Source organism: Ixodes scapularis, unplaced genomic scaffold, assembly GCF_016920785.2.
Source record: "Ixodes scapularis isolate PalLabHiFi unplaced genomic scaffold, ASM1692078v2 PGA_scaffold0__279_contigs__length_252992795, whole genome shotgun sequence".
In the NCBI taxonomy this organism is placed as follows: Eukaryota; Metazoa; Arthropoda; class Arachnida; order Ixodida; family Ixodidae; genus Ixodes; species Ixodes scapularis.
This window is the reverse complement of record NW_024609835.1, coordinates 70,594,927-70,618,845: the sequence shown is the minus strand read 5'-3', so window position 1 is coordinate 70,618,845 and position 23,919 is coordinate 70,594,927. Positions and strand designations below refer to the sequence as shown.

General features: G+C 44.1%; 1 protein-coding gene across 1 annotated transcript; it reads right to left on the bottom strand.

Annotated features, from left to right (window-relative positions):
- Nucleotides 1–5,293: 5,293 nt before the first annotated feature.
- Nucleotides 5,294–11,289, bottom strand: LOC120842007. The gene is made up of 2 exons (XM_040213004.2): nt 10,109–11,289; nt 5,294–5,447 (listed from the first exon to the last, which is right to left on the bottom strand). Exons 1-2 carry the CDS (start codon nt 11,182–11,184, stop codon nt 5,294–5,296), a joined length of 1,230 nt encoding a protein of 409 aa, XP_040068938.1. The 5' UTR covers nt 11,185–11,289.
- Nucleotides 11,290–23,919: the final 12,630 nt, after the last annotated feature.

Here is a 23,919-nt window from a genome sequence, read left to right as displayed (position 1 = left end):
GGAATGGGTCCTGTGTGCTTTATCTGTGCGTTATAGTTTGTCATGTATGGTTACGGGGGTCTTTTGGTGGTTTCGGATGCCTTGTACGCTCGACGCACTTATATGCTTTCTGAATTTATAAGAGTGATCAAAATAATTTCATTGTGTAGTGGAGTGTGTGAAAGTATGCTTCAATAAGAAGTTTCTATGGGTTCTGCGCAGCAGGCGTATCCGAGGGCGCCACACGCAGCTTCCAATACACCCGCTGCGCTCTCCGGGGCCCTAATCTGGACAATTGGCGAAGAAGTCAGCGATAAATTCGGCGGCCGTGATTGGCCGACGCCAAACTTGACCTTGGCGTCGGTCAATCACAGCCGCTGTATTTCTCGCCGACTTTTTCGCCAAGTGTCCAGATTGGGGCCCCCGTTGGTACAGTGTAATGTGTCGCCGTGAGATTTCGCCGCGGCGGTCATCTACTACCGCAGGTTCCCATGAGTTCACAGTCAGTCCACCTGCTTGCGTTCCCGTTTGTCACTGCTTCGTCGCTTCGTGTCGCCGAGCAAAAGCTTCGAGCTGCGGACTCCACGGTCCGAGGTTTGGTACCCTCTGTGCCACTTGCTAAATCTTGCTAATTATGATTAATTATGCCGAAGTATGATGACGATCAATTATTACTAAGTACGGCTCATATATGAATTTTTTGTGCACGCATTGTGTATTGCGTGCTATATATGCTTTATATTAAATTGGACTGGTTTTAAGGGGTTTTCGTTAAACTTGAGCGCCAAGGGGCTTTTCGCACGAAATCATGTCCTTAAACATTCTACGTTTAAACGTTTTTCTTAAGCACTAAGCAAAATTAAGAAACCGGTTTTTAACGCGCTTTGTGTCTAAATGACCGTGCACACCGTTTTAGGTGGTTAAATATTTGTTTATGCTTTTAGCTTACGAACAAATGCAAAACCGATAAAAATCACGACAATTCAGGTTTTTCGGCAACAACGACATTAGGTAGCAAGCTACAGCGCTGTTGTCACCTAGCAAAGCTTCGTAAGAATTTCAAGACTGTAACTACGACTGACTCCTCCTGAGAATATATATTAAAATCTCTAAAATAACAAAAAAAAAAAAAAACGGACGCGAAACAGAAACAACAAAAAACGAGACATAACGGCGACTCGTTTCGAGTTTTGCCATCGGTGCTGTTCTGCCAGCGAGAAATAAACGCGAAGTGTACAAATAAGGGCCAACAAAGTGTCGTCTGCACAAGAAAAGTGTCCCAGAATCAATCTTAAGTTTCCTGTCTGGAAGGAGCGAGATAGCGAAGAGTGCGGCTTTTCCGCATTATGATTCAGTCCGCAGGAAAGCCCGACGGTTAGGATGACGCAATAGACGGGATATTTTGGGGAGGATGGGGAGGATGAGTTTTTTTCTTGCGTCCGTAGTGTTTTTTTTTTTTTGTTTTGTTTTTCTACTGCACCAGCAATTTGAAAGCGGAGCTGCGAAATTTGCTGGTCGTATAACGCGAGGCGAGTCATTTTATGCTGCGTCGGAACTAGACCGGGTGCGAATTAACAGGGACCTTTAGCAAACTGTTAGCGTGTTCCGTTCCGCGTACTGCACTACCGGAGCCTTTGAAGCATGCTTTTAAAAGCGCAGGCCAGGATGATAGTGTGTCTGCGGGGCGTGCGTTTCAAAGCACGCTTGAAAGCCACCGGTAGTGCGGTGAGCGGAACACGGTAATGGTTCGCTAAACGTCCCCAATGTCTGGCACCGTGAGGGCCGTAACCACGAGCAGTAATGTAACTCATATAGCTCAAAAAGCAAAGCTACTCGGAAATATACTGGCCACTGTAATTCCTAGCAACTTGTTTGTCAAGCAATCTAGGGTGCTTCAGAAAAACAAACAAACAACGAAAGTATAACTAAGCGTGAAATGGTTACTTGTAACCACAATATGACCATTGCAATTGTACTTAGTATATAAACCTTATTTAGAACGTGATTTCGTTCCCAAAGCATCATGATATAAAAAAAAAACAATAGCATGAAAATGACTATTGTTTAAAAAAAATTATTTAAGCAGTAGCGGTCGTCCTGTGTAAAAGTGGACTACTCCTGCGTTTCGTTTACTTGCACGAAGTTTTTTTTCTAATATTTTAAAATTACATTGCTACCTCGAGAAAAAAAACGAGGGCTTATTGGGAATCTGTAGCGCTTAAAAAATGACTCTTACAAAAAAAAAAAGAAACACGTGACAGGGCACGTGTTTCTCGAGCCCTACTTTGCGTTTATGGGCATTCAACCTACTTAGCTTGTTGCTACAGCAAACAAAAATCTTTTTAGCATTCCGGTGGCTTCTTCTTTGACGAATTAATCTTGAGGGAGATCACAAACAAGGTGGTGTTTCCATCGTTGGGGAAGACTCGCCTCTATGTTTGCCGATTGCTACGCGGCACATTGGCGATGTAAGAGTCCTGGTGTTATTTGAAGTCTAGCCAACAAAAAGCGAATTAAACGAAAAAGATATTGGGCGAATATTTAAAAAGGAAGGGGAATTATACATTTCAAACAAATAGCTAGCAACCAAATCGCTGGTAAAGTTTAGAACTATGACAAAAGACGAAGAACAAAACGATTCTCAAACATTAGACGCTTGCCTGCCCTTATTGTCTACTTCTTCTAAAAGAAGTTTTTCATTTATTTTGGTCTACTAATTTACATTTCCTGCGCTTCATTTACTTACCTGAATGTACGCGAGAGATTACCTCGTTAATTTACCAGAATCCAAAGGAACGTAGAAATATGGCTCATGCTCCACACCGTCCTATTAATTCATTTTCCCTTCCCCCGCCCCTCGGCAACGTCTGCCTCGAGTGCAAATCTATCCGTGCCTTTCAATTCCGCGCTTTGAGGCATAATTTAAAGCAGCAATCTAAAACGTCTCGATTCGTTTTTCCTTTATCTTTTCGCTTTTTGTGCATGGAGCACGTACGCAATTTCGGCAGGCAGTATAAGTCCACTGAACTAGGGTCAGCATCGACCAGAAAAACTAACAAATAATATATATATAATTGCAAGCAAGACGCGTTGTCAACTTTGGGTCTCATTTGAATGTACGTGCTTCTCCGTCACTAATGCAGGACTGTCCTCGTGTGTCGTTTTATAATATTACACTTTTTGAATTCTACTGAATTTGTATTACTTGCCACTCTGCCGGGCACCAGGTTTTGCTCCAGCCGAGGAACTCGTGAAGGTAATTGGCTATCTCGTCTTCTTGTAGTTCTTAGAGTGACATTTGAACGTTTTTCTTAAATTTACGTATAAGATGTTATCGCGTTAAAATTAAATTGATGGAGTGTACACGTGCCGCTCACTAATGGCGTTGCGCGGGACTCATACTACTCACCATTTTCTTTTGAAAAAAAAAACAAATATGCTAGTCACATATAAGTAGCCACTGAAAATGATATGACCCTCTTGTGTATTATGCTGAGAAGGATTAATTTACACATTATTTTGTGCTCTCAAATGCCCGTGGTATATTTGAGAATTGACGGAAGCATTGATTTTGATTAATATTTGTTAAAGCATGCAGGTATTTGTTAGCTGTTTATGCATCATTAAGGTATAGTTTGAATCAAATTATGGGTTTATGAATCATTGAGGTATTGTTTGAATCAAATAAAACAAAAGTGAACCTTTATTACATATACTACGATTGACTTTAATTGTTTCATTTATTGTGAGACAGTTTATTTTATGTTTAAAATAGTAGAAGGCGGCAGCAAGTTAGCTTAAAAACTATAGTGACTTGCTCTGTTCGACCAAAAATGTAAATAAAATTATTTTTACATTATAAAAGAAAGTGCGAACTACTCTAAGTAGGTGAAGGTGTTGCACACCCTATTTCACAAGTTTAAATTATGTGCTGAAACTTGTATGTGTTCAGATGGGCAAAATTTAGTGGAAAGCGTGCACATTGTGTGAATTGTGTGGTTTTATTTTGAAAGTAGATATCTATTACTTAATTAAATGGGCACTTGAGTGAATCTTGAAATCGTCTATTTATGGTGATAAATCAATCTACGGGCTCTAAGCATCCGGAAAAACCCAAATGACACTCATGGGTGTCCGATTTTGCTTTTAAAAATCTTACCAAAGATCTTGACACGCCCATCTTTCTACGCCTTGGAGCAGGCACCAGTGGCCGCCGACAGATAGCGTTTTCAAGCAATACTTTTGCATTACGTCTCCTACACCTAATGGTTTGACGAATTGTCAAATACAAAGCACAGTGTACCTAACACGAGCGACATTTGTAGCGTTCAGAATCTTCACACAATTAACTAGTCTTCATCGGTCAACTTTTATAGGGGTGGTTGGTACAGGGGGACGGCAGCCCAAGAGAAAATAGTGTTCGTGTATTTATAGCGCTATAAGTTTAGTACGACGTGTTTCCGTCTAGAAGTGATCTTTTCTATTGACTAAAGCCCAATAAACATTATGCCCTCAAAAATTGGTTTCTACAAAAAGCATTTTATTGCACCTTTTAGCTTTCTTTGAAGGAGCGGCTTGGTACAATTCCAAATATTGGAGCTTTTAAAACACCCAAGTAGCCAATTTAACTGAGAATGATTTAGTTCTGTAAATAAATTTTACTTTCGTTTGAGCATTAATATTAATAATATTAAGGATGCACGTACACTGCACACTTTGAGCGCGAACCCGGCTTAGGTGCTTTCTAGCGTTTGATTTCAAAAGGGTACTCGCGGGCACCAAAAAGTGCCACTTAGGTTAGTAGTTCAACTGAGCACTTTCCACCGCGATAATAGCTTTTAGGACAGTCTTTAAATACCAAAAAAAAAGAAAAGAAAACTGGCGATAGCGTGTTGGCGCTAACAGTGGCGCGAGTCGATACACGTACAACTTTGGAGTGCTTAACTTGTACACCGTAGAGGCGAACGTCTACCAATAACATGTATATGTATAGGCATTGCACCACCCCTGGCATATAGATTTACATCCAAGGCTATTTGTCGTAACGCATTGAAACTCCTCTACGAAATCCCTTCCCAGGAAAGACGTGTAGTAGCAAGTACTAAGATTATAACTCTTGCCCGAAGAAAACAAATAATTGAACATGTCACGGAAAAATTTCTTGAAGTCCTCCGCTCGGCACGTGAGCTGGTAAACAGCAGGCACGACCTTCACATATATACGGAACAAACAACCTGTCACACTTATTCTAACGCGCCAGCCTCGTCCGCGAAACTGAAGCCATGGCATACACTAAGAAAGCACTCCGGAGAAATCAATATAGATTCGCACAAAGAGAATAAATGAATAAGAAAAGCTGAAATTGAGAACCGAACATTTTCTTTGGCGCGATCGATGAAATGTAAGGGCTGAACTGTTGCTTCCCGAGAGCCTGTGCCTCATACCGATACATGGTCACCGCATCGCCTCTGGAAGGAAAAGGGTAGCAATACAAAACCGCGTGACTCTTTTTTGTCATCCCCTCCCCCTTCTACTCGGAGTCTCCACCAGGAACGCCCGTTTTTCTGGCGCTCATGACTATTGACGCTGGGGCGAGGCCAAGCAACACATTTCTAACAAAGAAAAGAAGCTAGCGCGAACCCCACGGCCGGCGCCATAGCTGACTCAATTCATGCGTTGCCCTCCTTTTAGAGACGAACGACAAGCCGACGCGAACCATCCCCTGCGCTGTTGCTCGCACCACGTGACTCTTAGGCGCAGAAGCATACGCCTACCCTTCCCCAAATCTTTCCCTCTCTCTCATACCAGCGTCCTCCTTCCCTATTTCCCCAATCTACTCGCGCGTTTCCTCGCAGCTGCTTTCTACGCATGCGCCGCTGGCGAAAACTAGAGGAGCAGTGGCGCCCAACGTGGGGAAACACGCCGGTGACGGAAAGAGAGGGGAACGAAGGGAAGAGACAGAGAGAAGGAGAATGAAAAATAGGGAGAGCGCTGGAAGCTCGGGCGCTGGGGCAGCTCTCGAGCGAGACTCCTTCGGTGAAGGTTGCTGGCCGACTGAAGACGCCGGCCGCGCTCTAGCTGGAGCACGTGGCTTCGTCTCGAACGCAGCACGCCACAGCGGCTGTCCAGCGCATTCGTCTCTCCTCAGGTCACTGCGGCTGCGTAAGATACGTATTCCTTGCGCTGTAGTGGTGATGGTCGTCCCTTGTAGCTAGCGGGGGCCCTTAGTGAAAGAAGATCTGAAGAGAACTACAGGATTACGCCAACGTCCGAGCGGTGGTCCAGTGGATACGAGCTGGTGGAGAACGCCGTGGACTGCCAAAGAAAGAAGTGTTTTATTCTTCGTCAGGATGGGTTGCAACCTAGGTAAGGGCTCTCAGCCGGACGACTCTGAAGTCAGGGAGGACGGCAAGCGTGTGGCATCAGGAGCGACGTCGCCTCAGACACCGCCTCCCGGGGCGTTGGCCGATAGGATGGCTGACGGACACGTTCCCAATAAGGATAGCAACGCTCTCATGAGCCTGGATACCCACACCGAGGATCAAGGTTTGTGCTTTCTTGGCGTCTACTGCCACGTTTTGTACGCTCGCTTTTTTTCGGAAGAATTAAGAATAGTGACTTTCTTATTTTTTTTTGTCATTGCTGAAACACGGCTGAAACAACGTGCAGTCATGTTGAGGGTGTCGTAAACATCGTGTCTAGGATATCGATGCTTATAGAAAAAAAAAAACGTAGCGATCAGCGACAACATTTGCAAGAATTATATCCAGTGTTATAAGAGTTGCAGCTGCTATGTCTTTCGGTGCTCGTGCATGAGGAGCATTCTACCGAGCTAAGCTGTGGCCCGGTGTTTTTGATCGTGTTGCATGGGAGTTATTAAATGCATATCCTCACTGTCGTCGAATAGTTCTTAGATCAGCTGAAATAATGGCTTTAAATATTTGTTAGAGAACATGTTCTAACTCTTGAAATCATATCGTAAATGAATATCTAAAACAGTTATTTCTAAAGAATCAATAATACAAATTTCATAATATACCAGTACAATAAAAATATGAAATTGATGATAACATGTAGTAGTGTTAGCGCTGAATTCCGAAAACAAAAAAGAAATAAACCATTCCCAATTTTAGCATCACTTTCTTTTTGTGTAATAGATCCTTCAGACAGCGCGGTGGGAACAGAACAACAGTTTATTTCCGTATGAGCGTTTATATACACTGCGCAGGTTATGATAAGCGAACGCGGCTTGCGTTGGTGATAGGCGCTGACAACGATAACAACAAATATACCTTGTCACTACATGACACTCCTTTCTCCTACGATTAGATGCACAAAACAATAAAGAACGCTTGGTTAATCATTAATGCCATAGCGTACAACAGGATGTCGATTGCGTGTTGATCTTCGTGGTGGAGCCGGAGCTTGCGTTGCTGACTCCGTGCTCGCCTCCGGCCGCTGCGACGTTCCCGCTGTAGGTGGGAGCCTGAAGTGATAGTCCACCCTTGTGCTGGCATCCCCTTGAGGCGCCGTCCAGGCTCGTCTCAGCTGGTTCCGGTGTCTGTGATGGCGCTCCCCGTTGTCCAGTTGGACCGCGTACGACACCGGGCCTCGCACTTCCACCACGGTAACTGCTTTCCACCGGGGCCCTGGATTGAAACTCTTTGCGTAGACTGCGTCACCCACAGCAAAACACTTTGTTGGCGACGCCTGAACCTCAGGTTCACGCTGACGATCTGGGTGAAGTCTGTCCAAGGCTGTCCTCAACCTCCGCCCCATCATCAATTCTGCCGGTGACTTCCCCGTGACAGAATGCTGCATGGTGTGTTGTTTAAACAAGAACCGCGCAATCTTGCACTGAGTCGTGCCTTCCTGTTGTTTCTTCAAAGCTTCCTTGACTTCTCTTACCATCCGTTCGGCCCTGCCATTACTGGCGGGATGATAAGGTGCTGCGAACACTGTACGAACACCGTTCAATTTCAAGAACGCTTGCAATTCAGCACCAATGAACGCTGTGCCATTATCAGAGACGATTACGTCTGGTACCCCGTGAGTCGCAAATATTTTCCTTAAGCTGGTGACGACAGCTGAAGATTTCATTGATGGCATGATTTCTACCTCTGCCCAGTTGCTGTACGCATCAACTACAATTAGAAACACTTCTCCCTTGACTGGCCCCGCGAAGTCTATGTGTAGACGACTCCATGGTTGATCTGGCTTGACCCAGAAATGCACTGGAGCCTTGGGGTCGCTTTGGCGGTTACTTTGACACGGCTGACAGTACCGCACAAATTCTTCAATCTGGCTGTCCATCTTTGGCCACCACATAAGCCCTCTTGCTGAAGCTTTCATGGCACTCATTCCCGGGTGGTTTGCATGCAGCAACTGAAGTACCCTCTCTCTTGCCACTTGCGGGATGACCACACGGTTTCCCCACAGTATGCAATCACGATGCAACGACAACTCGGACTTCCTTACCTCGTAAGGCGCGAACGTATTGTCCGGTTGCCTCGACGGCCAGCCACTGAGGATCCAATCCTTGACCTTGGATAAGATGCAGTCTTCCTTGGTCATCCTTGCGATGTCTGCCGCCTGGAGTGGAGCATACTCGACAGCTTCAAGCAGGAGCACGTCCCCCGGTGGCTGTGGTTCGTCTTCGTCTCCCACGATTGGCAGACGACTAAGCGCATCAGCGTTGGAGTTGTCTTCGCCCCGCCTGTACTGAATGCGATAATTATACGCCCCTAACAACAAAATCCAGCGAAGCATCCTGGGCGACAGCACTTCTGGCACCCGCTTCTCTGTGTTGAACAACCCCAACAGCGGCTTATGATCCGTTACTACGGTAAAGTCTCTTCCGGCCAGGTACTGGTGAAATCTTTTCACTCCAAAGACGACTGCTAAACCTTCTTTGTCAATCTGGGCATAGTTGCGTTCACTAGCACCGAGAGTTCGTGAGGCGTATGCTATAGGTTGCTCTTTCCCGTCATCAGCCCTATGCGCCAGCACGGCCCCTACCCCGACAGGCGACGCGTCGCAGCACAAAACCAACGGCCGCTTGGGGTCATAGGGAACAAGTACTGCATCCGAGCTAAGCAACTTCTTCAGCTTTTCAAACGCCCGCTGGTGCTCACCTGTCCATTTCCATTCTTGCTCGTGGTCCAAAAGCCGATGAAGGGGTTCCGCCACTTCTGTCTTCCCCTTGAGGAAACTGGCGTAGAAATTTAACAACCCCAAGAAAGCTTGAAGCTGCTTCCTGCTTGTCGGCGGTGGCGCTTGCTGAATGGCGTCCGTCTTGGTCTGGCTCGGGTGGATACCTGCGGCATCGATTCTATGTCCCAGGAATTCAATGCTTGCTTGACTGAATTCACACTTTTCTTTGTTTACTCTTAGCTGCGCTCTTTGCAGACGCGCCAGCACGGCTGCAAGCCTTTCCGAGTGTTCGTCTGCGTTGCTTCCCGATATCAAGATATCATCGAGATAAGCCTTCACCCCCGGAATCCCTGCCAATAACGTGTCGATGACTCGCTGAAACACCCACGGAGCCACCGAGATTCCAAACGGCAGCCGCCGGACCTTGCATAGCCCTTTAATCGTGTTGACGGTCAGCATTTCTGCTGATTCATCATCTAGGCTGAGCTGTTGATACGCCTGAGTTAAGTCGAGCTTGGTAAAAATTTTACTCGACCCCAAGGTCGCTAGCATTTCCGCGGTCGTGGGCAAAGGATACCCGCTGCTTTTAATAGCCTTGTTTACGGTACTACGGTAATCCCCACATAAACGCAAGGTTCCGTTTTTTTTCCTCACCACTACCAGCGGTGTCGCCCAGTTTGAGTACTCAACCGGCTCCCAGACGCCTTGTTGCACCAGGCGATCCACTTCCTTGGCCACGTCGTCCTTGAGGGCCAGCGGGACAGGACGACTCTTGAGAAACACCGGGCGGGCGTCCTCTTGAAGCTCTATGTGAACTGGCGGTCCGTTGAATCCAGGCAGGTCACTGCCGAAAACCTCAGCAAAACGCAATGTCACGTCCTCCACCTTGATCCGCTGAATTCCACTCAAACGGATGCCCAGCGACTCAAACCAGCTACGTCCGAGTAAACTGTTACCACACTTCTTTATTACTAACAAAGGTAGCTCTGCTCTACAGCCTTTGAATTTCACTTCCACGTTTGCCCGACCCACCACGGACAATGATTCATTCGACCAGGTTACAAGCTTTGTGCCGGCTTCTTGCAGCGGTATCTGGCCTCGATTCTTCTCGATCAACCGAAACGTCTCTTCACTCACAATCGAGCAAGATGCTCCTGAATCGACTTCCATCGGAACTTTCTCTCCTTGAATGTGCACTTCTACCATGAACTTTTCAGCCTGTTCACGCACTTCGCATACAGAAAACAATGCGCTCATTTCATAGACGCCCTTGTTTTTTTCCTCCCGCTTGCGCAGGTCAGTTGGCTTCCGCGGCGTCCGATTCTCGTCTTTTGAACGACAAGCTTTTGCCACGTGTCCAACCTTTTTGCATTTGAAACAAGCAGCCTTTCTAAAACGGCATACATGCGGAGCGTGCTTACCGTTGCAGCGGAAGCAGCTGACGTCGTCCGCCTTGGTGTCCAGTTTCATGCGTGTCGCTTGAACCAGACCCTCGCTTTCTTTGGTTCCGTCTTGAGCTTGCTTGCGTATATCGCGCTGCTGCTTCTCCGTTGCCTCCGCCGTCAGCGTCATGTCGTACGCCACCTCGAACGTCAGGTCGCGTTCTGCGAGCAGCCGCTGTTGAACCGCTTCATTCTTGATTCCGCATACGATCCGGTCCCTCATCATGACGTCCAGTGGAAGCTGTTTGTCACCGAAACCGCAGTCTTCAGCCAGCTTACGGAGTGCCGTAACATACTCCGACGCCGCCTCACCCTGAGCTTGGTTTCTTCGGTAGAATAAGAATCTTGCGTACAGCTCCGAAGGCCTTGGATGCATGTGCTTCCGCACCGCCCCCTTGATGTCGTCGTAGCTCGCCGCCGTCGGTCTTGCTGGCTTGACCAAGGTCACGATCAGCCCGTAAGTGTCCTCGCCGCAACAACTCAGCAGAACCGCTCGTTTTTGCTCGTCCGTGGTTATCTTGTTTGCAGCGCAGATCTCTAGCCGTTCGACGTATTCATCCCAGGACGCATTCGTGCCGAGACGATATTCGCCGATCCTGCCGACCGACATCTTGCCTTACTCGACCGGGACTCGCCCGTCCGTCGATTCGCCTCGTCGCCAATGTAATAGATCCTTCAGACAGCGCGGTGGGAACAGAACAACAGTTTATTTCCGTATGAGCGTTTAGATACACTGCGCAGGTTATGATAAGCGAACGCGGCTTGCGTTGGTGATAGGCGCTGACAACGATAACAACAAATATACCTTGTCACTACATGACATTTTGTATTTCGTATTTCGAGAAAAACATGAATTTTTTTTGTTAGCAATTTATAAGCGCGTGATTTATAAAAAGTTCCCTTCAGAAAAATGAATCTCTGTGTAGCTAGAGTTTAGTTTAATGCATTATGGATCATGGATAATTATGAGCTTATTTCGCTTTACAAACCCTTGATGAAAAGCGACAGATCCTAAAAAGGCACGCTTACTCGAGCTCTGAAGAGCCGTAGTTCCTACTTGTTTTCAATGATTACAACCAGTTCTGTTTCAATTAGATGCACAGTGCCACTTCTCAGTTGTGACTTAAAAAGGAATGCCTTCCGTTATGTCTTTGACCTATGTGGAAGTCAAAGAAATAGACAATAAAACTAAAAATATTTGAATGAACATTTACACTTTTGTTGATGCAATATTAATTTTATTCCTGCACTGGTGAGTGTTACTGTGGAACCGAACATTACATAATAAATAACCGACTCCATGTCGAAGGTCAATAAAAATATTTTTCCAGCATAACTGGAAAAAAATATCAGCACGAGACAAGAAACGAACGTCACTCGATTTGTTCGTTCTTTATGATTCTGTGTTTTCCCTTGGAGCTCTTATCTATCCAAATTACACCACACAAATTAGTTCGAGTGTAGACTCTTATCTATGCGAGACAAAAGTAAACGAGAAACAGAGCGAGTTCCTCGCCCACAGATTTCGTTGAACCATACATTAGATAATTAGGAGTGTGCTCAGATACAACCTTAGTTAAACAACACACACATCCAGCGCGCATTTTCTTAAAACGCTAGCCAGAAGTTTCGCGTAAATACCATGAATTACACAAAATTAATATCGACACCGTATTATTCATCGCCACGCTGTTTACTCGTTTGTCGCGGAGCGCGTTCGTTAATTAGAACGTAAAAGGGTAGGATTAGGTCCGCATAATTAACTTTTTTAATTGACTAATATAGACCTTAAGTTCCCACCGAAAAACCTGCTCGACATTATCGAAAACCGCTAAATAATTCAATTTTAGAACGATATAGAGTGCGCGTTTTGTTTTGCTGGGGGCCGAAAACGCGTTCAGCGACGACACGTCCCCGCGGTTTCTCCGTCTCGTATTATCCGCATATGTTTCTCCGCCAGCCTCGCACCTGCAGCCGGTGGCTTCCTACGCACTCAAACATTTCCAAAGCTGACTTATTCAATTGGTTTCTTCGAATTTCCAACGAGCTCCTAGTTAAAAAAAAAAAAAAAAACACGTTGACTGTGACTAACCCAGAAAGGCGTGCAAATATATTTGAGTGACTCGTTATCCTAAACACAATGTACCTGCGTAATCTAAACAGGCACCTTGGCGGCGACCGATAATTTGGTCATCAATGCTTATCTTGTGAGATTTATGCGGTGAGCAAGTCGTCTGCTCCTTTCCCCGCGAGTTGCGGCGACGTCAGAACGCCGACCTCCGACTGGCTTTCATTGAAAGAAGAGTGGGTAGACCTCAATGCTAGATGCCTCGAGGAGGTCTACCCGCTATTTGACTTAGAGCGCAGCTTTTAGGAGCCCGTTTCCGTGTCTCGCGGCGTCGGCATAACCGTGCTAAATTTAGCAAGAAAACTTACGTGACGTGATATCAACATCAATGTAATTCATTCATTCATTCATTTATTGAACCTTAAGGGCCCGTGAGGGCGTTACATAAGGGGGATCATTCATATTATACATTGGAAAAACAGACACACAAAAAAATACATTCAGGAAAAGGTTGGTAAACAGTTAACAACATAAGAAGTGCGATTGAAGACTTGATTTAAAGACGTTTGGTTCTACGATGGATACGATGGAGGATGGGAGGCTGTTCCACACATTGATATATTGTGGGAGGAAAGATCGGTTGAAAGCGTTTGTTGAGGCAGAGATCCTTTTGATGGCACAGGCATTGTTTAGGTGAGATGATGTTCGGTCGGGAGGTGATAGTAATGCTATTTTAAGGTCAAGACAGTCATAATAAATTTTGTGAAAGAGGCAGAGGGGAGAGACGTTCCTACGAAGCTGCATAGAAGAAAGGGTGAGTTGACTTTTTAGGGAAGAGACAGCGATGGAGTTATCGTACGTGGAGAGGATGAAACGAGTGGCCCTGTTTTGAATTGCTTCCATGTGATTGATAAGGTAGCCTTGATGGGGGTTCCAGATGGAGGCAGCATATTCTAATTTAGGTCGGATAAGTGTGTCGTAGGCCAGTTCGCGGCCTACAACCGCAAACTGGCAAACAGCAAAATTCCCCGCTAAATTTAGCGAGAAAATTCAGTTTCTTAGCTATATTTACGGGACAAATTCAGTTTCTCTACTAGATTTAGCGAGAGAATCGACGTCAATTAACTCAACACAAGTGCAGTTCCCCGCTAAATGCAGCGGGGAATTGAATTGGCGTTGAGGTTACGTGACATCAATTTTTCTGCTATAGCTAGCGGAGAAGCTGAATTTGTTCAGTTTACAGGTGACGTGACACCAGGTAATGTGACGTCATCTTCCCCGCTAAATTTAGAGGAGAAACTGAATTGAAGGAGGAGGGAAAGGAGGAAGAGGAGAGAGTACAAAAGAGGAAAAGGGGCATACCCTCCCTTTCGTGCCCACCCCTCCTCCTCCTCAAGAGCTGCGCTCTAATTTCACATTACAGAGAGGTGTGAACGTCTTTTATGTTTTCAGTCAACCAGAGATAGCTCGGTGTTTTGACATCATCGCAACCTTTGTGCAAGAAGCAGACGAACTTGCGCTACAAATGGCTAATACTTCGGAGGGTGGTTCTCTCGTGAAACACCCTGTATGCGCGCGATGGTCGTAGCACAACTTTGTTTTACGCTCCGCTGCACGGCGGTCTGTGCGCTCACGCTAGTCACTGACAGCCCTAGAAGCACGGGGCGTGGCGAGTTCCTGACATCCTGTCGTCGGTCCACAGCGAATGAGATGGTCGCATCAGTCGATGAGATCACCGAAGAACCAATGAAGAAGCGATATGCTTGAATATTAACCGCGCCCTATGTTTCTTATTCTGTTAATGGCGGAGCCAACACGGGATAATGAATGCGGACGTCATCCAAATGGTATGTGTGTGTGCGTGTGTGCGCGTGCGCACGCTTGTGTGTGTGTGTGTGCGTGAGTGTTTCTCTGCGTTTCTGTGTGCGTACGGGTAACTGTGCGCGTGTGTATGGTTGTGTGTGTGTTTTCACGACTCATCTGTCACCTCCCCCCCTGCACCCCCCCCCCCCCCCCGCCAGGTTGATTAGCACGAAAGTATGTGCTTCGCTTCAATATAAAGCTAATGCAGAACGTTGCAATTCGCTCCAAAATGCCTACGCTGGAAAAGACCCCCTCCCAGTGAGTAAAAATTCAAGCTCCTCCGAGCTCGCGTTGGGCAATAGCACTCTGCAAAAGCAGAGCCCATCCAGCGGATGAGTTTTGTGTGCCAACGACGTAGTTAAACGAGCCGTGCAAGTAATTACTCCTAACTGCAGCCACGCTTCCAGGGGACACGTCGGTCGCACTCCCAGCGTGGCCAAGCCGTTTATTGGGGGCACCGTGCATTCACATCTCAGTGCCGCTATTTACCCTGTAGCTGCTGCAGACATCCCCAATCGCTTTTTCATTTTGCCTTACGAAAAACTAGCCTTTATATAACCTGGCAATCGTTGCTTAATCTAAAAAAACAACTGGGTCCTTTCGGGGAAAAAAACCAAAGCACTAAGAGTATTATATATCCGCGCTTTTAGGCAACACTTCGGAGAGTATCCTTAAAATAGTGTCTTCTTTGCTTATTTAAAATTTAAAATATACCTTCAGTACAGTATGTATACGTGACTTGCTAGACTAGACTGTCACACGGGGCGCACCGCTAGAATACGAAGCACGATGAAGTTATATAAAACATGTGCTTCAAGTAGTGAAAGTATTCGAAGTACGAGCAAATATTTTTTCTCCCCACAAAAGTACGACATTAGAATATTTGAGTTCATGGCTCAAAAGTTTAATTTTTTTCCCTAATTGTAAATGACGAGCTTGAGGACGCAATTTTATGTTCCAAATAATTAAATGAAGTATTTGAGTGTATTTGATAATATACTAAATAATATGAATTTATGTCTGCTGGATTTAGCGTTGATGTAGCGTAAGTTAGTAGATAGTTTTAGTGAACCGTACACTATAGCTTTGCGTACGCAAGGAGATTGCGGGTCGTGAGTGCGCATGCGCAGAACGCAAAAGAAGGGCTAGCGTATTGCGTACGCACGCAACGCTGGGGATTTTGCGTTGCTGGCTAGCGGGCCTTGCGGGACGCTCTCGAGAGATCTCGGACCCAACGAGAGCGCCAGTTTCAAGATGGCGGTTGCCTCGACTGGCGCTTTACACACGCGGAAGTCTACGGCTGTAGTAAATTCAACCAAGATCATGCGCGGTGTTCACTCGAAAACGTAACGCACAACTAAATTCGGTCCGAGCAGGTCACTTTTAGCGTACGCTATACTATTGCGTATTGCGTACGTAAGATCCAGCAACGCTATACTAAAACTGTCTAATAACATGGCTAATTGGTCTACGCACCATGGTCTATGTTGGGCATAACATTTTCTAAGCGAAGTTCCTCTGAGAAAATGTCTTGCATAAAGCTTCGAGAATAATCTCACACTAAAAAAAAAAAAAAAAATAGAAAACACGTCAACAATTACCTTTTTTTAGGCACTCAAATTTACATGTACCGTCGGCGTAAGTATCAAATGGGGATATATGAAAACTTGATTTTATTTACTGTTTCCATAAATTCAAAATATGCACTCTTGTGATACATAAAATGACCGCTGATTTTACGGCACATATACAGTAACTTTAAAACAGCGATAACAAAACCTCAACCAGATATATATGCTAATACAGTTTTTTTGGTGAAAGTACCGAACGCGAGCTAAGTGTCGGGGGATCGGTGGACGAGTAAGCTATCGCACACCAGCTCGAAGCACGTGGAGCGAAAGTTAATCCTGTAGAAACCAGGAATCCTAGGTTCAATCCTCGCCCCTGTCCGTTCCCATTTGGATGTGCATCGTACCGGCGTGCGGTCGTGTATCGCTACTGCGTCGTGCACGTACAAGACCCCAGGCTAGCGATTGTTTTGCACTGTCTAAATTAATTGCTCATCTACAGCTGAGACACCAGATGCCCATGGGGTTCGACTAACTTCCAGCTGTATAAATATACATACGATTCAATTATGAGATAAGTATTGAAGGCGTGCCCTTACGTTAGCAATAAACCACGTTGTTTTTATTCCGACATTCCGGCGGACATGACACTCTAATAAGATTTACGACAAACGAATCTACAAAAAATCGGAGTTGACATAAAAAATGGTTCCGAGCGCAGAATATCAATTGCGCACAGCAAGAGCTGGCGTCTGAAAAAATAAAATATTTCTTACAAAATAAATGTTATTTTCGACCAGTTTTTTGTTTGTTTTCTTTGTTTACAAAAGCAGAAAAATAGTGTGATTCAAAAACCTCAAACACAAACATCGGTAACCGAAAGCGGTAAAAAATACATTAAAAAACAAAAGGTTGAAACCACATTAGGACTGCCATGAATCATCCGTCGTAATTTTCGCTAGAGATTCGCCTTTCTTTAAGACTCGTACGACAATGTCGCGTCTCTATCATCTAGCATATTATGAAAGGACGCCACCATACTGGGTTTAAAGATGACGGAACGTCTTTCAGACTGTTTTATACAACTAAAATCAAAAAAAGCTAGATTGAAAAAAAAAGCTCTAACCTATTTTTATTCGTTTACTCGCATAAAAAGGAATATTGCTATCTCATCTCTTTTTCGGAACAATGTTTCTCCCGTTTACCGTTTTCTTTGTTGTCCAGACTGTTTTGGTACAAAAGACGTGAAAAAGGTCCAGGAGCTTCATCATATTAAACATGTATTTCTTCCGCAATCTCTTTTATTTTTTTTTTTCTATCCTTTTTACCTCCGTCCCCCGCTGATAGGTAAACTTCGTTTGTCATGCACTACGCTTTCCTGATCCTAGATGTTTTTTTGTTTGTTTTTTTTCTTTTTTCTTGTGAAATGTACGCGAACGTGGAATGCAATCATCAGGGGCCAAACACCCACATAAATATGTGTGGTCCAAACACCCACATAAATAAGCGCGAGGTAGTACGATCGGCAGTCCTAACGGTATCTCGCTGTCGCCCCGTTCGTATGCTATTTTTATGTATTATACTTTATATGTAGTTTTACAGGGGTGACTGACAAACTCCATTTATTTTCGAAAGCCTGCCGCAAGTTGCCCAAAAGACGAGTAGCCTGCCAAAACAGCTCCAGTGAAAGTGCATTCCGCAAATATGCCCAATATCTTTCCTTCGTCATTTTTTGTTTTTGTTTGGAGAGACTGTGCAGTGAGCTTACTCTACCGCTGGTAAACGCGATCGGGAACCACAAAGAATAGCTGTCTTTATAGGATGCCAAGAACGCGGTTTCCGACGCCAAAGCTTGTCTTCCTCTTAAAATTATGGCATCGTTCTCAATTTTTGCTTGGGAGTGGGAACGCAGGTGGTTTTGCGCAAGGGGATGAGAACAAAAGGTTCAGTATGAAAGATACACGCGTCTTTGAAAACGTTGCCCGAGCGTGTCGTGCATCCCAAACGCAAAAACTTGTTTCTTTTTTCTTCTTTTTTCGGGGAAGAAACGTGTAGTTGGTTTTGGGGCTCAGAAAGAACAGGCATGCTATTGAGTACGAACACAACGCTCGGTTCAATGCAACCCAATGAAGGCATCTAAAAAGGGTTTCACCACGCAACTAGGTTCGTTGTATTCGTAGGAGCCTTGATTCAAAGTAAAACATCAATAAAAGAACTTCTTAGAGAAATTGAAAATGTGAATTTTAGGTCGTTTGTTTGCTGAAAGCAAGGTATGAGAATGTCATACTATTTTTTACATGCTCACACACTTCACTGTTAGAGTTGGTTGACCGCTGGATTACCCTAGGCGGAGCGCAAGTTCGTCTGCGTCTTGCACATTGGTTGCAATCATGTTAGAATTCCAAACTCTTATTTGCTGATTGGAAAAAAGAAATAGTGGGTAGACCTCAAGGCATCTAAAATTGAGCTCTACCCACTATCCTTCCAATCAAAGCCAATCAGAACTCGGTGTCGTTCTGACATCACTACAACCCCTGCGCATGAAGCAGACGACTACTTGCTCTCCGAATTATACCGTTGAAAGTATAGTTGTGCTGAAAGTAATATATTGTTTCCTTAAAACATGAATCCCTTCATCGTAAAAGTTCCGAGAGAGCTGAAGCACGAATCAAATAAAAATGTTACCTCCATCACCATTTTCAAGCATAGTAACTCCACAATTTACTTCTAAGAAACACTTGCTATCCACACAGGGTAGGTGATAAACACGATAACATCATAGGAACACCTATCCATATAAGAATGTCCAAGCACTGCATGAGTATTCTGCCTTAAAATTCGTAGAAGTAACCAGTGATCAAAGCCATTCTGTTCTTTTTTTCTTTTTTTTTTATATTGCATCGTATTATTTCGCTATCAAATTATCTGATAAGAACTACGCAAGTAAAAATGCGACACAAAAAGATATCTCTAATTTGAATCGTCTCTTCTTGTAAAAGAAATAAGAAAATTTAGGCCTATTTAATAAAATTAATCCTGATACTTAACTGTTTAGGAGTTTTTCACAATATATGTTTTCTATGCATCATACTGTCGTTTACCTACTTGTTCGAGGGTGGTGAAAGCTGCTAAATATTAGTTCTGCACGTCGTTGTGCAGCGGTCATTTGGATCTTAATTTTAATAAACTGTTTAGAAGCATTGTATTCAGACGTAAGATGTCATAGTAAGAAGTGGGAACACTACACGTGTAAATAAAGTTAATTTGAAGGTTTGTTATTTTTTAAACATCGGCTTGGAAGCCCTTGAGCCGGAAATAAACGTTTCTTCTTTTCTTCTTTGTACGTAAAAAGGAAGTTTTTTTTAATGAACATAATAGAATAATGTATTTCACGGTAAAAGGAAAACTACGTAGAAAGAGAGAGAGAGAAAAATAGAGAAATAAATTATGTGTTTAGTGGAGAGTAGTCGTATTTGATTCACCCACAGGATGGGTAAGGGAATTGGCCAGGTTAAAAACCACTAGCTAAGCATTTTTTATGAGACTGACGAGTTTTTGTTGTTGAAAGTTATCCAGACAAGAAGTGGAGGTGTTCATTTTATAATAAAATTACCTAACAATTCGTGTTTTTTTTGTGTTTTGTTCTTGCAAATCGTGTCTTGTAACAGCGTTTCCCCACATTAATATAGCGTGTAAGGTAAAGAAAGATTCTGAAAAGGCAGCGTCGCTAGAAGTCATTTGTCAGAATATATTTAGCTCACAAAGTACATTCGTTAGAACAGAGAAAAATATTAAGGGTACTAACAGCGGGGCTATTAAAAAAAAAAAAGATGAAAGGGAGATAGTGCATAAATCAAATAACGAACGAGTGATAAACTACAAACGGAGGCTCGTGACAGTTCCCAGACAAAGAAAATTATTGTTCATGGGAACTGAAATAAAAGGATGGTGATGATTATGATAATGATGTCACTCACAATGACAATCGTGTGATACTGAAGCAACGCAGCGAACACCGATTTTCGTCCGTCCATAAAACAAGATAAGCTTTTGACGGTACAATATGTATTCTGTTATACCAAACACACGCATACACACAGGCACAAACAAACACATATACAGATATACAGACACATAAACACAGATGCACACTCTCGCACACGCACGCACATACATGCCCACAGGATGCACATACACTTTTAGTTTGTTCCCACTTGGCGCAGCTTAAACATAAAAAAGTGCTAAGAAGTTGTATTCGAAAGTCCGATATGTTCTTGTGTTCAGTCTTTTTAGCGAGCCGAGGTTGTAAGAGGCACATGCATACATATGTATAAACTATATACAAGTGTAGAAGACGCGGCTTCCTCCGAAACACCCATGTTTACTTAGGGTTTCAATTTCAGAAACCCCCCGGATGTTTACGCTTTTCACGTCAACCAACCTTCTATAAAAACAAGGAACAGCAAATAAAACAGAAAACGGTCGTTAACATGGTCCACTCATTGTATGATATGCTGTTTTTTTCGTAGCGATCAGCTGCTAAGTTTACCCTAGAACCTAACCATAAATACAACGAATATAGTGAAATTGTTAAGCATGTATCGATTAATGGATGCTGTTTTTATATCGGGTAACCTCGTTTCTGGTAACGAAGACCATTGGCAGAGCATTCTATTTTGTCGTGTTATATCACTTAAATAATGGTTTTATAATTAACGAGAATAAAGTTTTAGTTGAGCTATATTGCCTATGAAAAATGCTGGATCTGGCGCTTTCGTCATATAATCATCATTGCTACTTTTTGTTTTAATGAAAGCTATAAGGTGGCTCTGGAGTATTTTACCTATGCTGTGTTTAGTGCATTTTGTGTGTTAACAAGTCTCGCAAGAAAATAAAGAAATACTTAAATTTTCATGGTTATAAAGTTATCAAAAGAAAGCAAAGTCAAGGATTTGTCACGGACATTCGGTCTCAGACGGCAACCGTATTTGTTTTCTTGTGTTATAGATTTTTTAGGTGAGAAAAACGCACACACACAAAATGTATAACTCTTCTGAATGGGAATCCAGCTCCCTTAAATTGATTTCTCCCTTGAGTTATAGCTCAAGTTTTATTAAATCTTACCAAAGCTTTTCCTCTTATTTATTTATTTATATATATATATTTTTTTTTGTGAGAAAAGGGGGAGGGGGAGGGCTGCGGGCGGACAGAATATATCACTGCCAACGCAGACATATTCTTAAAAAATAAATGAAAATATTCAAATTACGCTTGCGTTTATCCCAGACACATTGCCTACTGCGTCGGTGCGCCTGTGGTTTGAGAGGAAATAAATAAACAAAGGGATAAAACCAGCAGTACAACTTGCCTAAAAAAAAGAGGGAAAAATATATCAGTCACGTAGACAACCTTTTACTGCGAAGAATATTTCAGTCTGCTCACTGGTTTTATTCAAAAAGGTGCTGAAAAAGAAAACTCTTTTGCGCAGCAAACTGTGTGCAGATCGTCTTACATTTCGGTAATGATACTCAACCTGCGTACCGTTTACGACGTCTATCACACGCCAAACACACACACACACACACACACACACATATATATATATATATATATATATCTGTGTGTGAAGGGGGGAGGGGGAGCGCAGACTAAGCGGCTGTACGATGAGAAGAAACTGGAAAGTTTAGTAAACTGCTGAAACCAGTAGATTGTACTAATAATGAGTGACAACAATTTGAAACACAAGGAAAGTAAATATAGAGAAAGAAAAGTATACAATTCTGGTGGGCTGGCGTCAACGTTTCGGCAGTGGCCCTGCCTTGGATTTGTCGTATATGTATATCACAGGAAACGTCTTTAGAACCTTGCAGGGTGTGTCATCTGGAAAAGTCCTCCTATCCGTCGCTTCAACTGCCAGTTCGCTCCTAACGGTTTCGTCGTTACGCTTGGTGCAGTGGGAACGCGGAGTCGCGTTTAAAACAAACCGAAGTAGAAACTTTGTCAAACCTAGCCAGAGCGTCCATGGCCCCGGTCAGGCCAAGAAGGCCACTCTCCCAGCTATACGAGTTGGTTTTATGAGCCCATAAAAGCCTCCAGCCGTTTTTTTTCTTCCTTTGTTTCTTTTTTTTTCTTCTAACCGCCGGCAGACAACGGCCGTCCGGTTACCGAACGTGCGATCCGTGAGCCACTGACCGCTCGGGCGTGACACCGTCGGGCAAAAAGGCCAGAGCAAACAAGCATCCCCTCGTTGACCACGGACGGCTGGCGTGCGGAGTCGCGTGACAAATGGGTGCACAGGGACGCCCATTCGAACGAGTGGTCGTGTGATTCTCTTGTTTTCTAATAAAGATTTGTCAATTCACTGAGAAAGCAAGACTCTATAAACATGCTTACATCAAGTGGCTTATCCCAGTTGGCAAACAGACATCGGGGAGTTTTAGGAAACCGTTACCGTGTTCAGGGTTTCGCACTACTGGAGCCGTAAAAGCATGCTTCGCACTCAAAGGCTCCAGCAGTGCGGTCCACGGAACACGGTAATGGTTTGCTAAAAGTCCATAATGAGCATATTTCATCGACGTAGTAAAAACTTCGGCAGGACAACTCATTAAAAAAAAAAGAAAAAACTTGTTTAACCGTTACCCGTTGAAGAAATTCAAAGATATGAAATATCTATAGACGTTTAGAAGCTGACGGAGAGGAGGAAATGAGATCGCGTGGGGACATTAGAGGACCGGGATAGTTGGAATAATTAGTGGGTTGATGCAAAGCTAGCTGTCTTTGTCTCTTTTCACTGCTCAAACGCGTTGGAATACTGACTAGATACAACGGCGACTAGCTTTTTTCCCATCCACGAATAATTACGGCCAGAGCTCGGTGCTCTGACGTCCAGAGAAGCTCTCGTCTACTCGTCTCCCTCAGTTTCTACCCGTATATTACTTGCTGCAAAACAAGGACTAGTTTCGTACATTCGTGCAACATAACACGCTGCGCCACTATATCCGTACAGACACTCGCAGTTCAAGGAACACAGCGCGTTCTAAGTGAAGCGAAAAATAGGGACTCTAACTAAAAATGTGTCCCTATTTTTCGCTTCATGTCTACTCCTAACCAGGCAGAGGGCTGCCGAACGTTTACCTTCACGTTCTAAGTCACCAGCACCTTATCAATGCTCCGCAGCCATCAAAGTTGAAGTGATGTTTGATAAAGACACGGAAGAACGATTTAGGGAGCAAGAAGCGTCAAGATAATGAACTCGCCCTGCCTTTCTTAAACTATAAAGACAATAAAGAGAAGGGACGTCTCCACGCCGCTGGGACTGAACAACGCATATTTCTGGCGTAATGAAAGGAAAGGAGCGTCCGCTGTCGTCTCTCGCGCAGACGTTGTGTCGCAACGGAATATAAGTAAATTAATTTTGGATGTAAGCTCGCAGAGTCAGAGCCGCCTATATAGGGAGGTTTTCCGCTGCCTCTGGAAGATGCAACGGTCTAGCGACAGCGGCAGACAGTCTGGCAACCGGGACATATGATTCTTTCCGCCGTTTCGTGTTTTTCACAAATAAAACACCCTGGTCGCGCCTCTCTCGATACGATAACCTACTGTTTTCTTTTATAGTCAAGTATACGCTGGCTCTGGCGGGCGGCGTGTTCCTGCCATTGATCAAACTTACTTACTAGAAATGGCTCTGAGCAGAAGCAGTTGCTTGCCCACGTAGTTGGATACTTTCCATTATTCTATTGCATATAACACACACATACAAACACACACAAACACACAAACACACACACAGACACACACAAAGTAAATGCTCCGAGAAACCTAGGAAGAGGAGGAGTCGAGAACGCAC

Excerpts from the sequence above, each read along its gene's own strand:
- LOC120842007 (XM_040213004.2), bottom strand. The coding sequence starts at position 11,184 with ATGTCGGTCGGCAGGATCGGCGAATATCGTCTCGGCACGAATGCGTCC. Across the intron at positions 5,448-10,108 it reads TGTAGAGCAGAGCTACCTTT|AGGCGATGCGGTGACCATGT; the intron begins GTTAGTAATAAA and ends TTTTCCTTCCAG.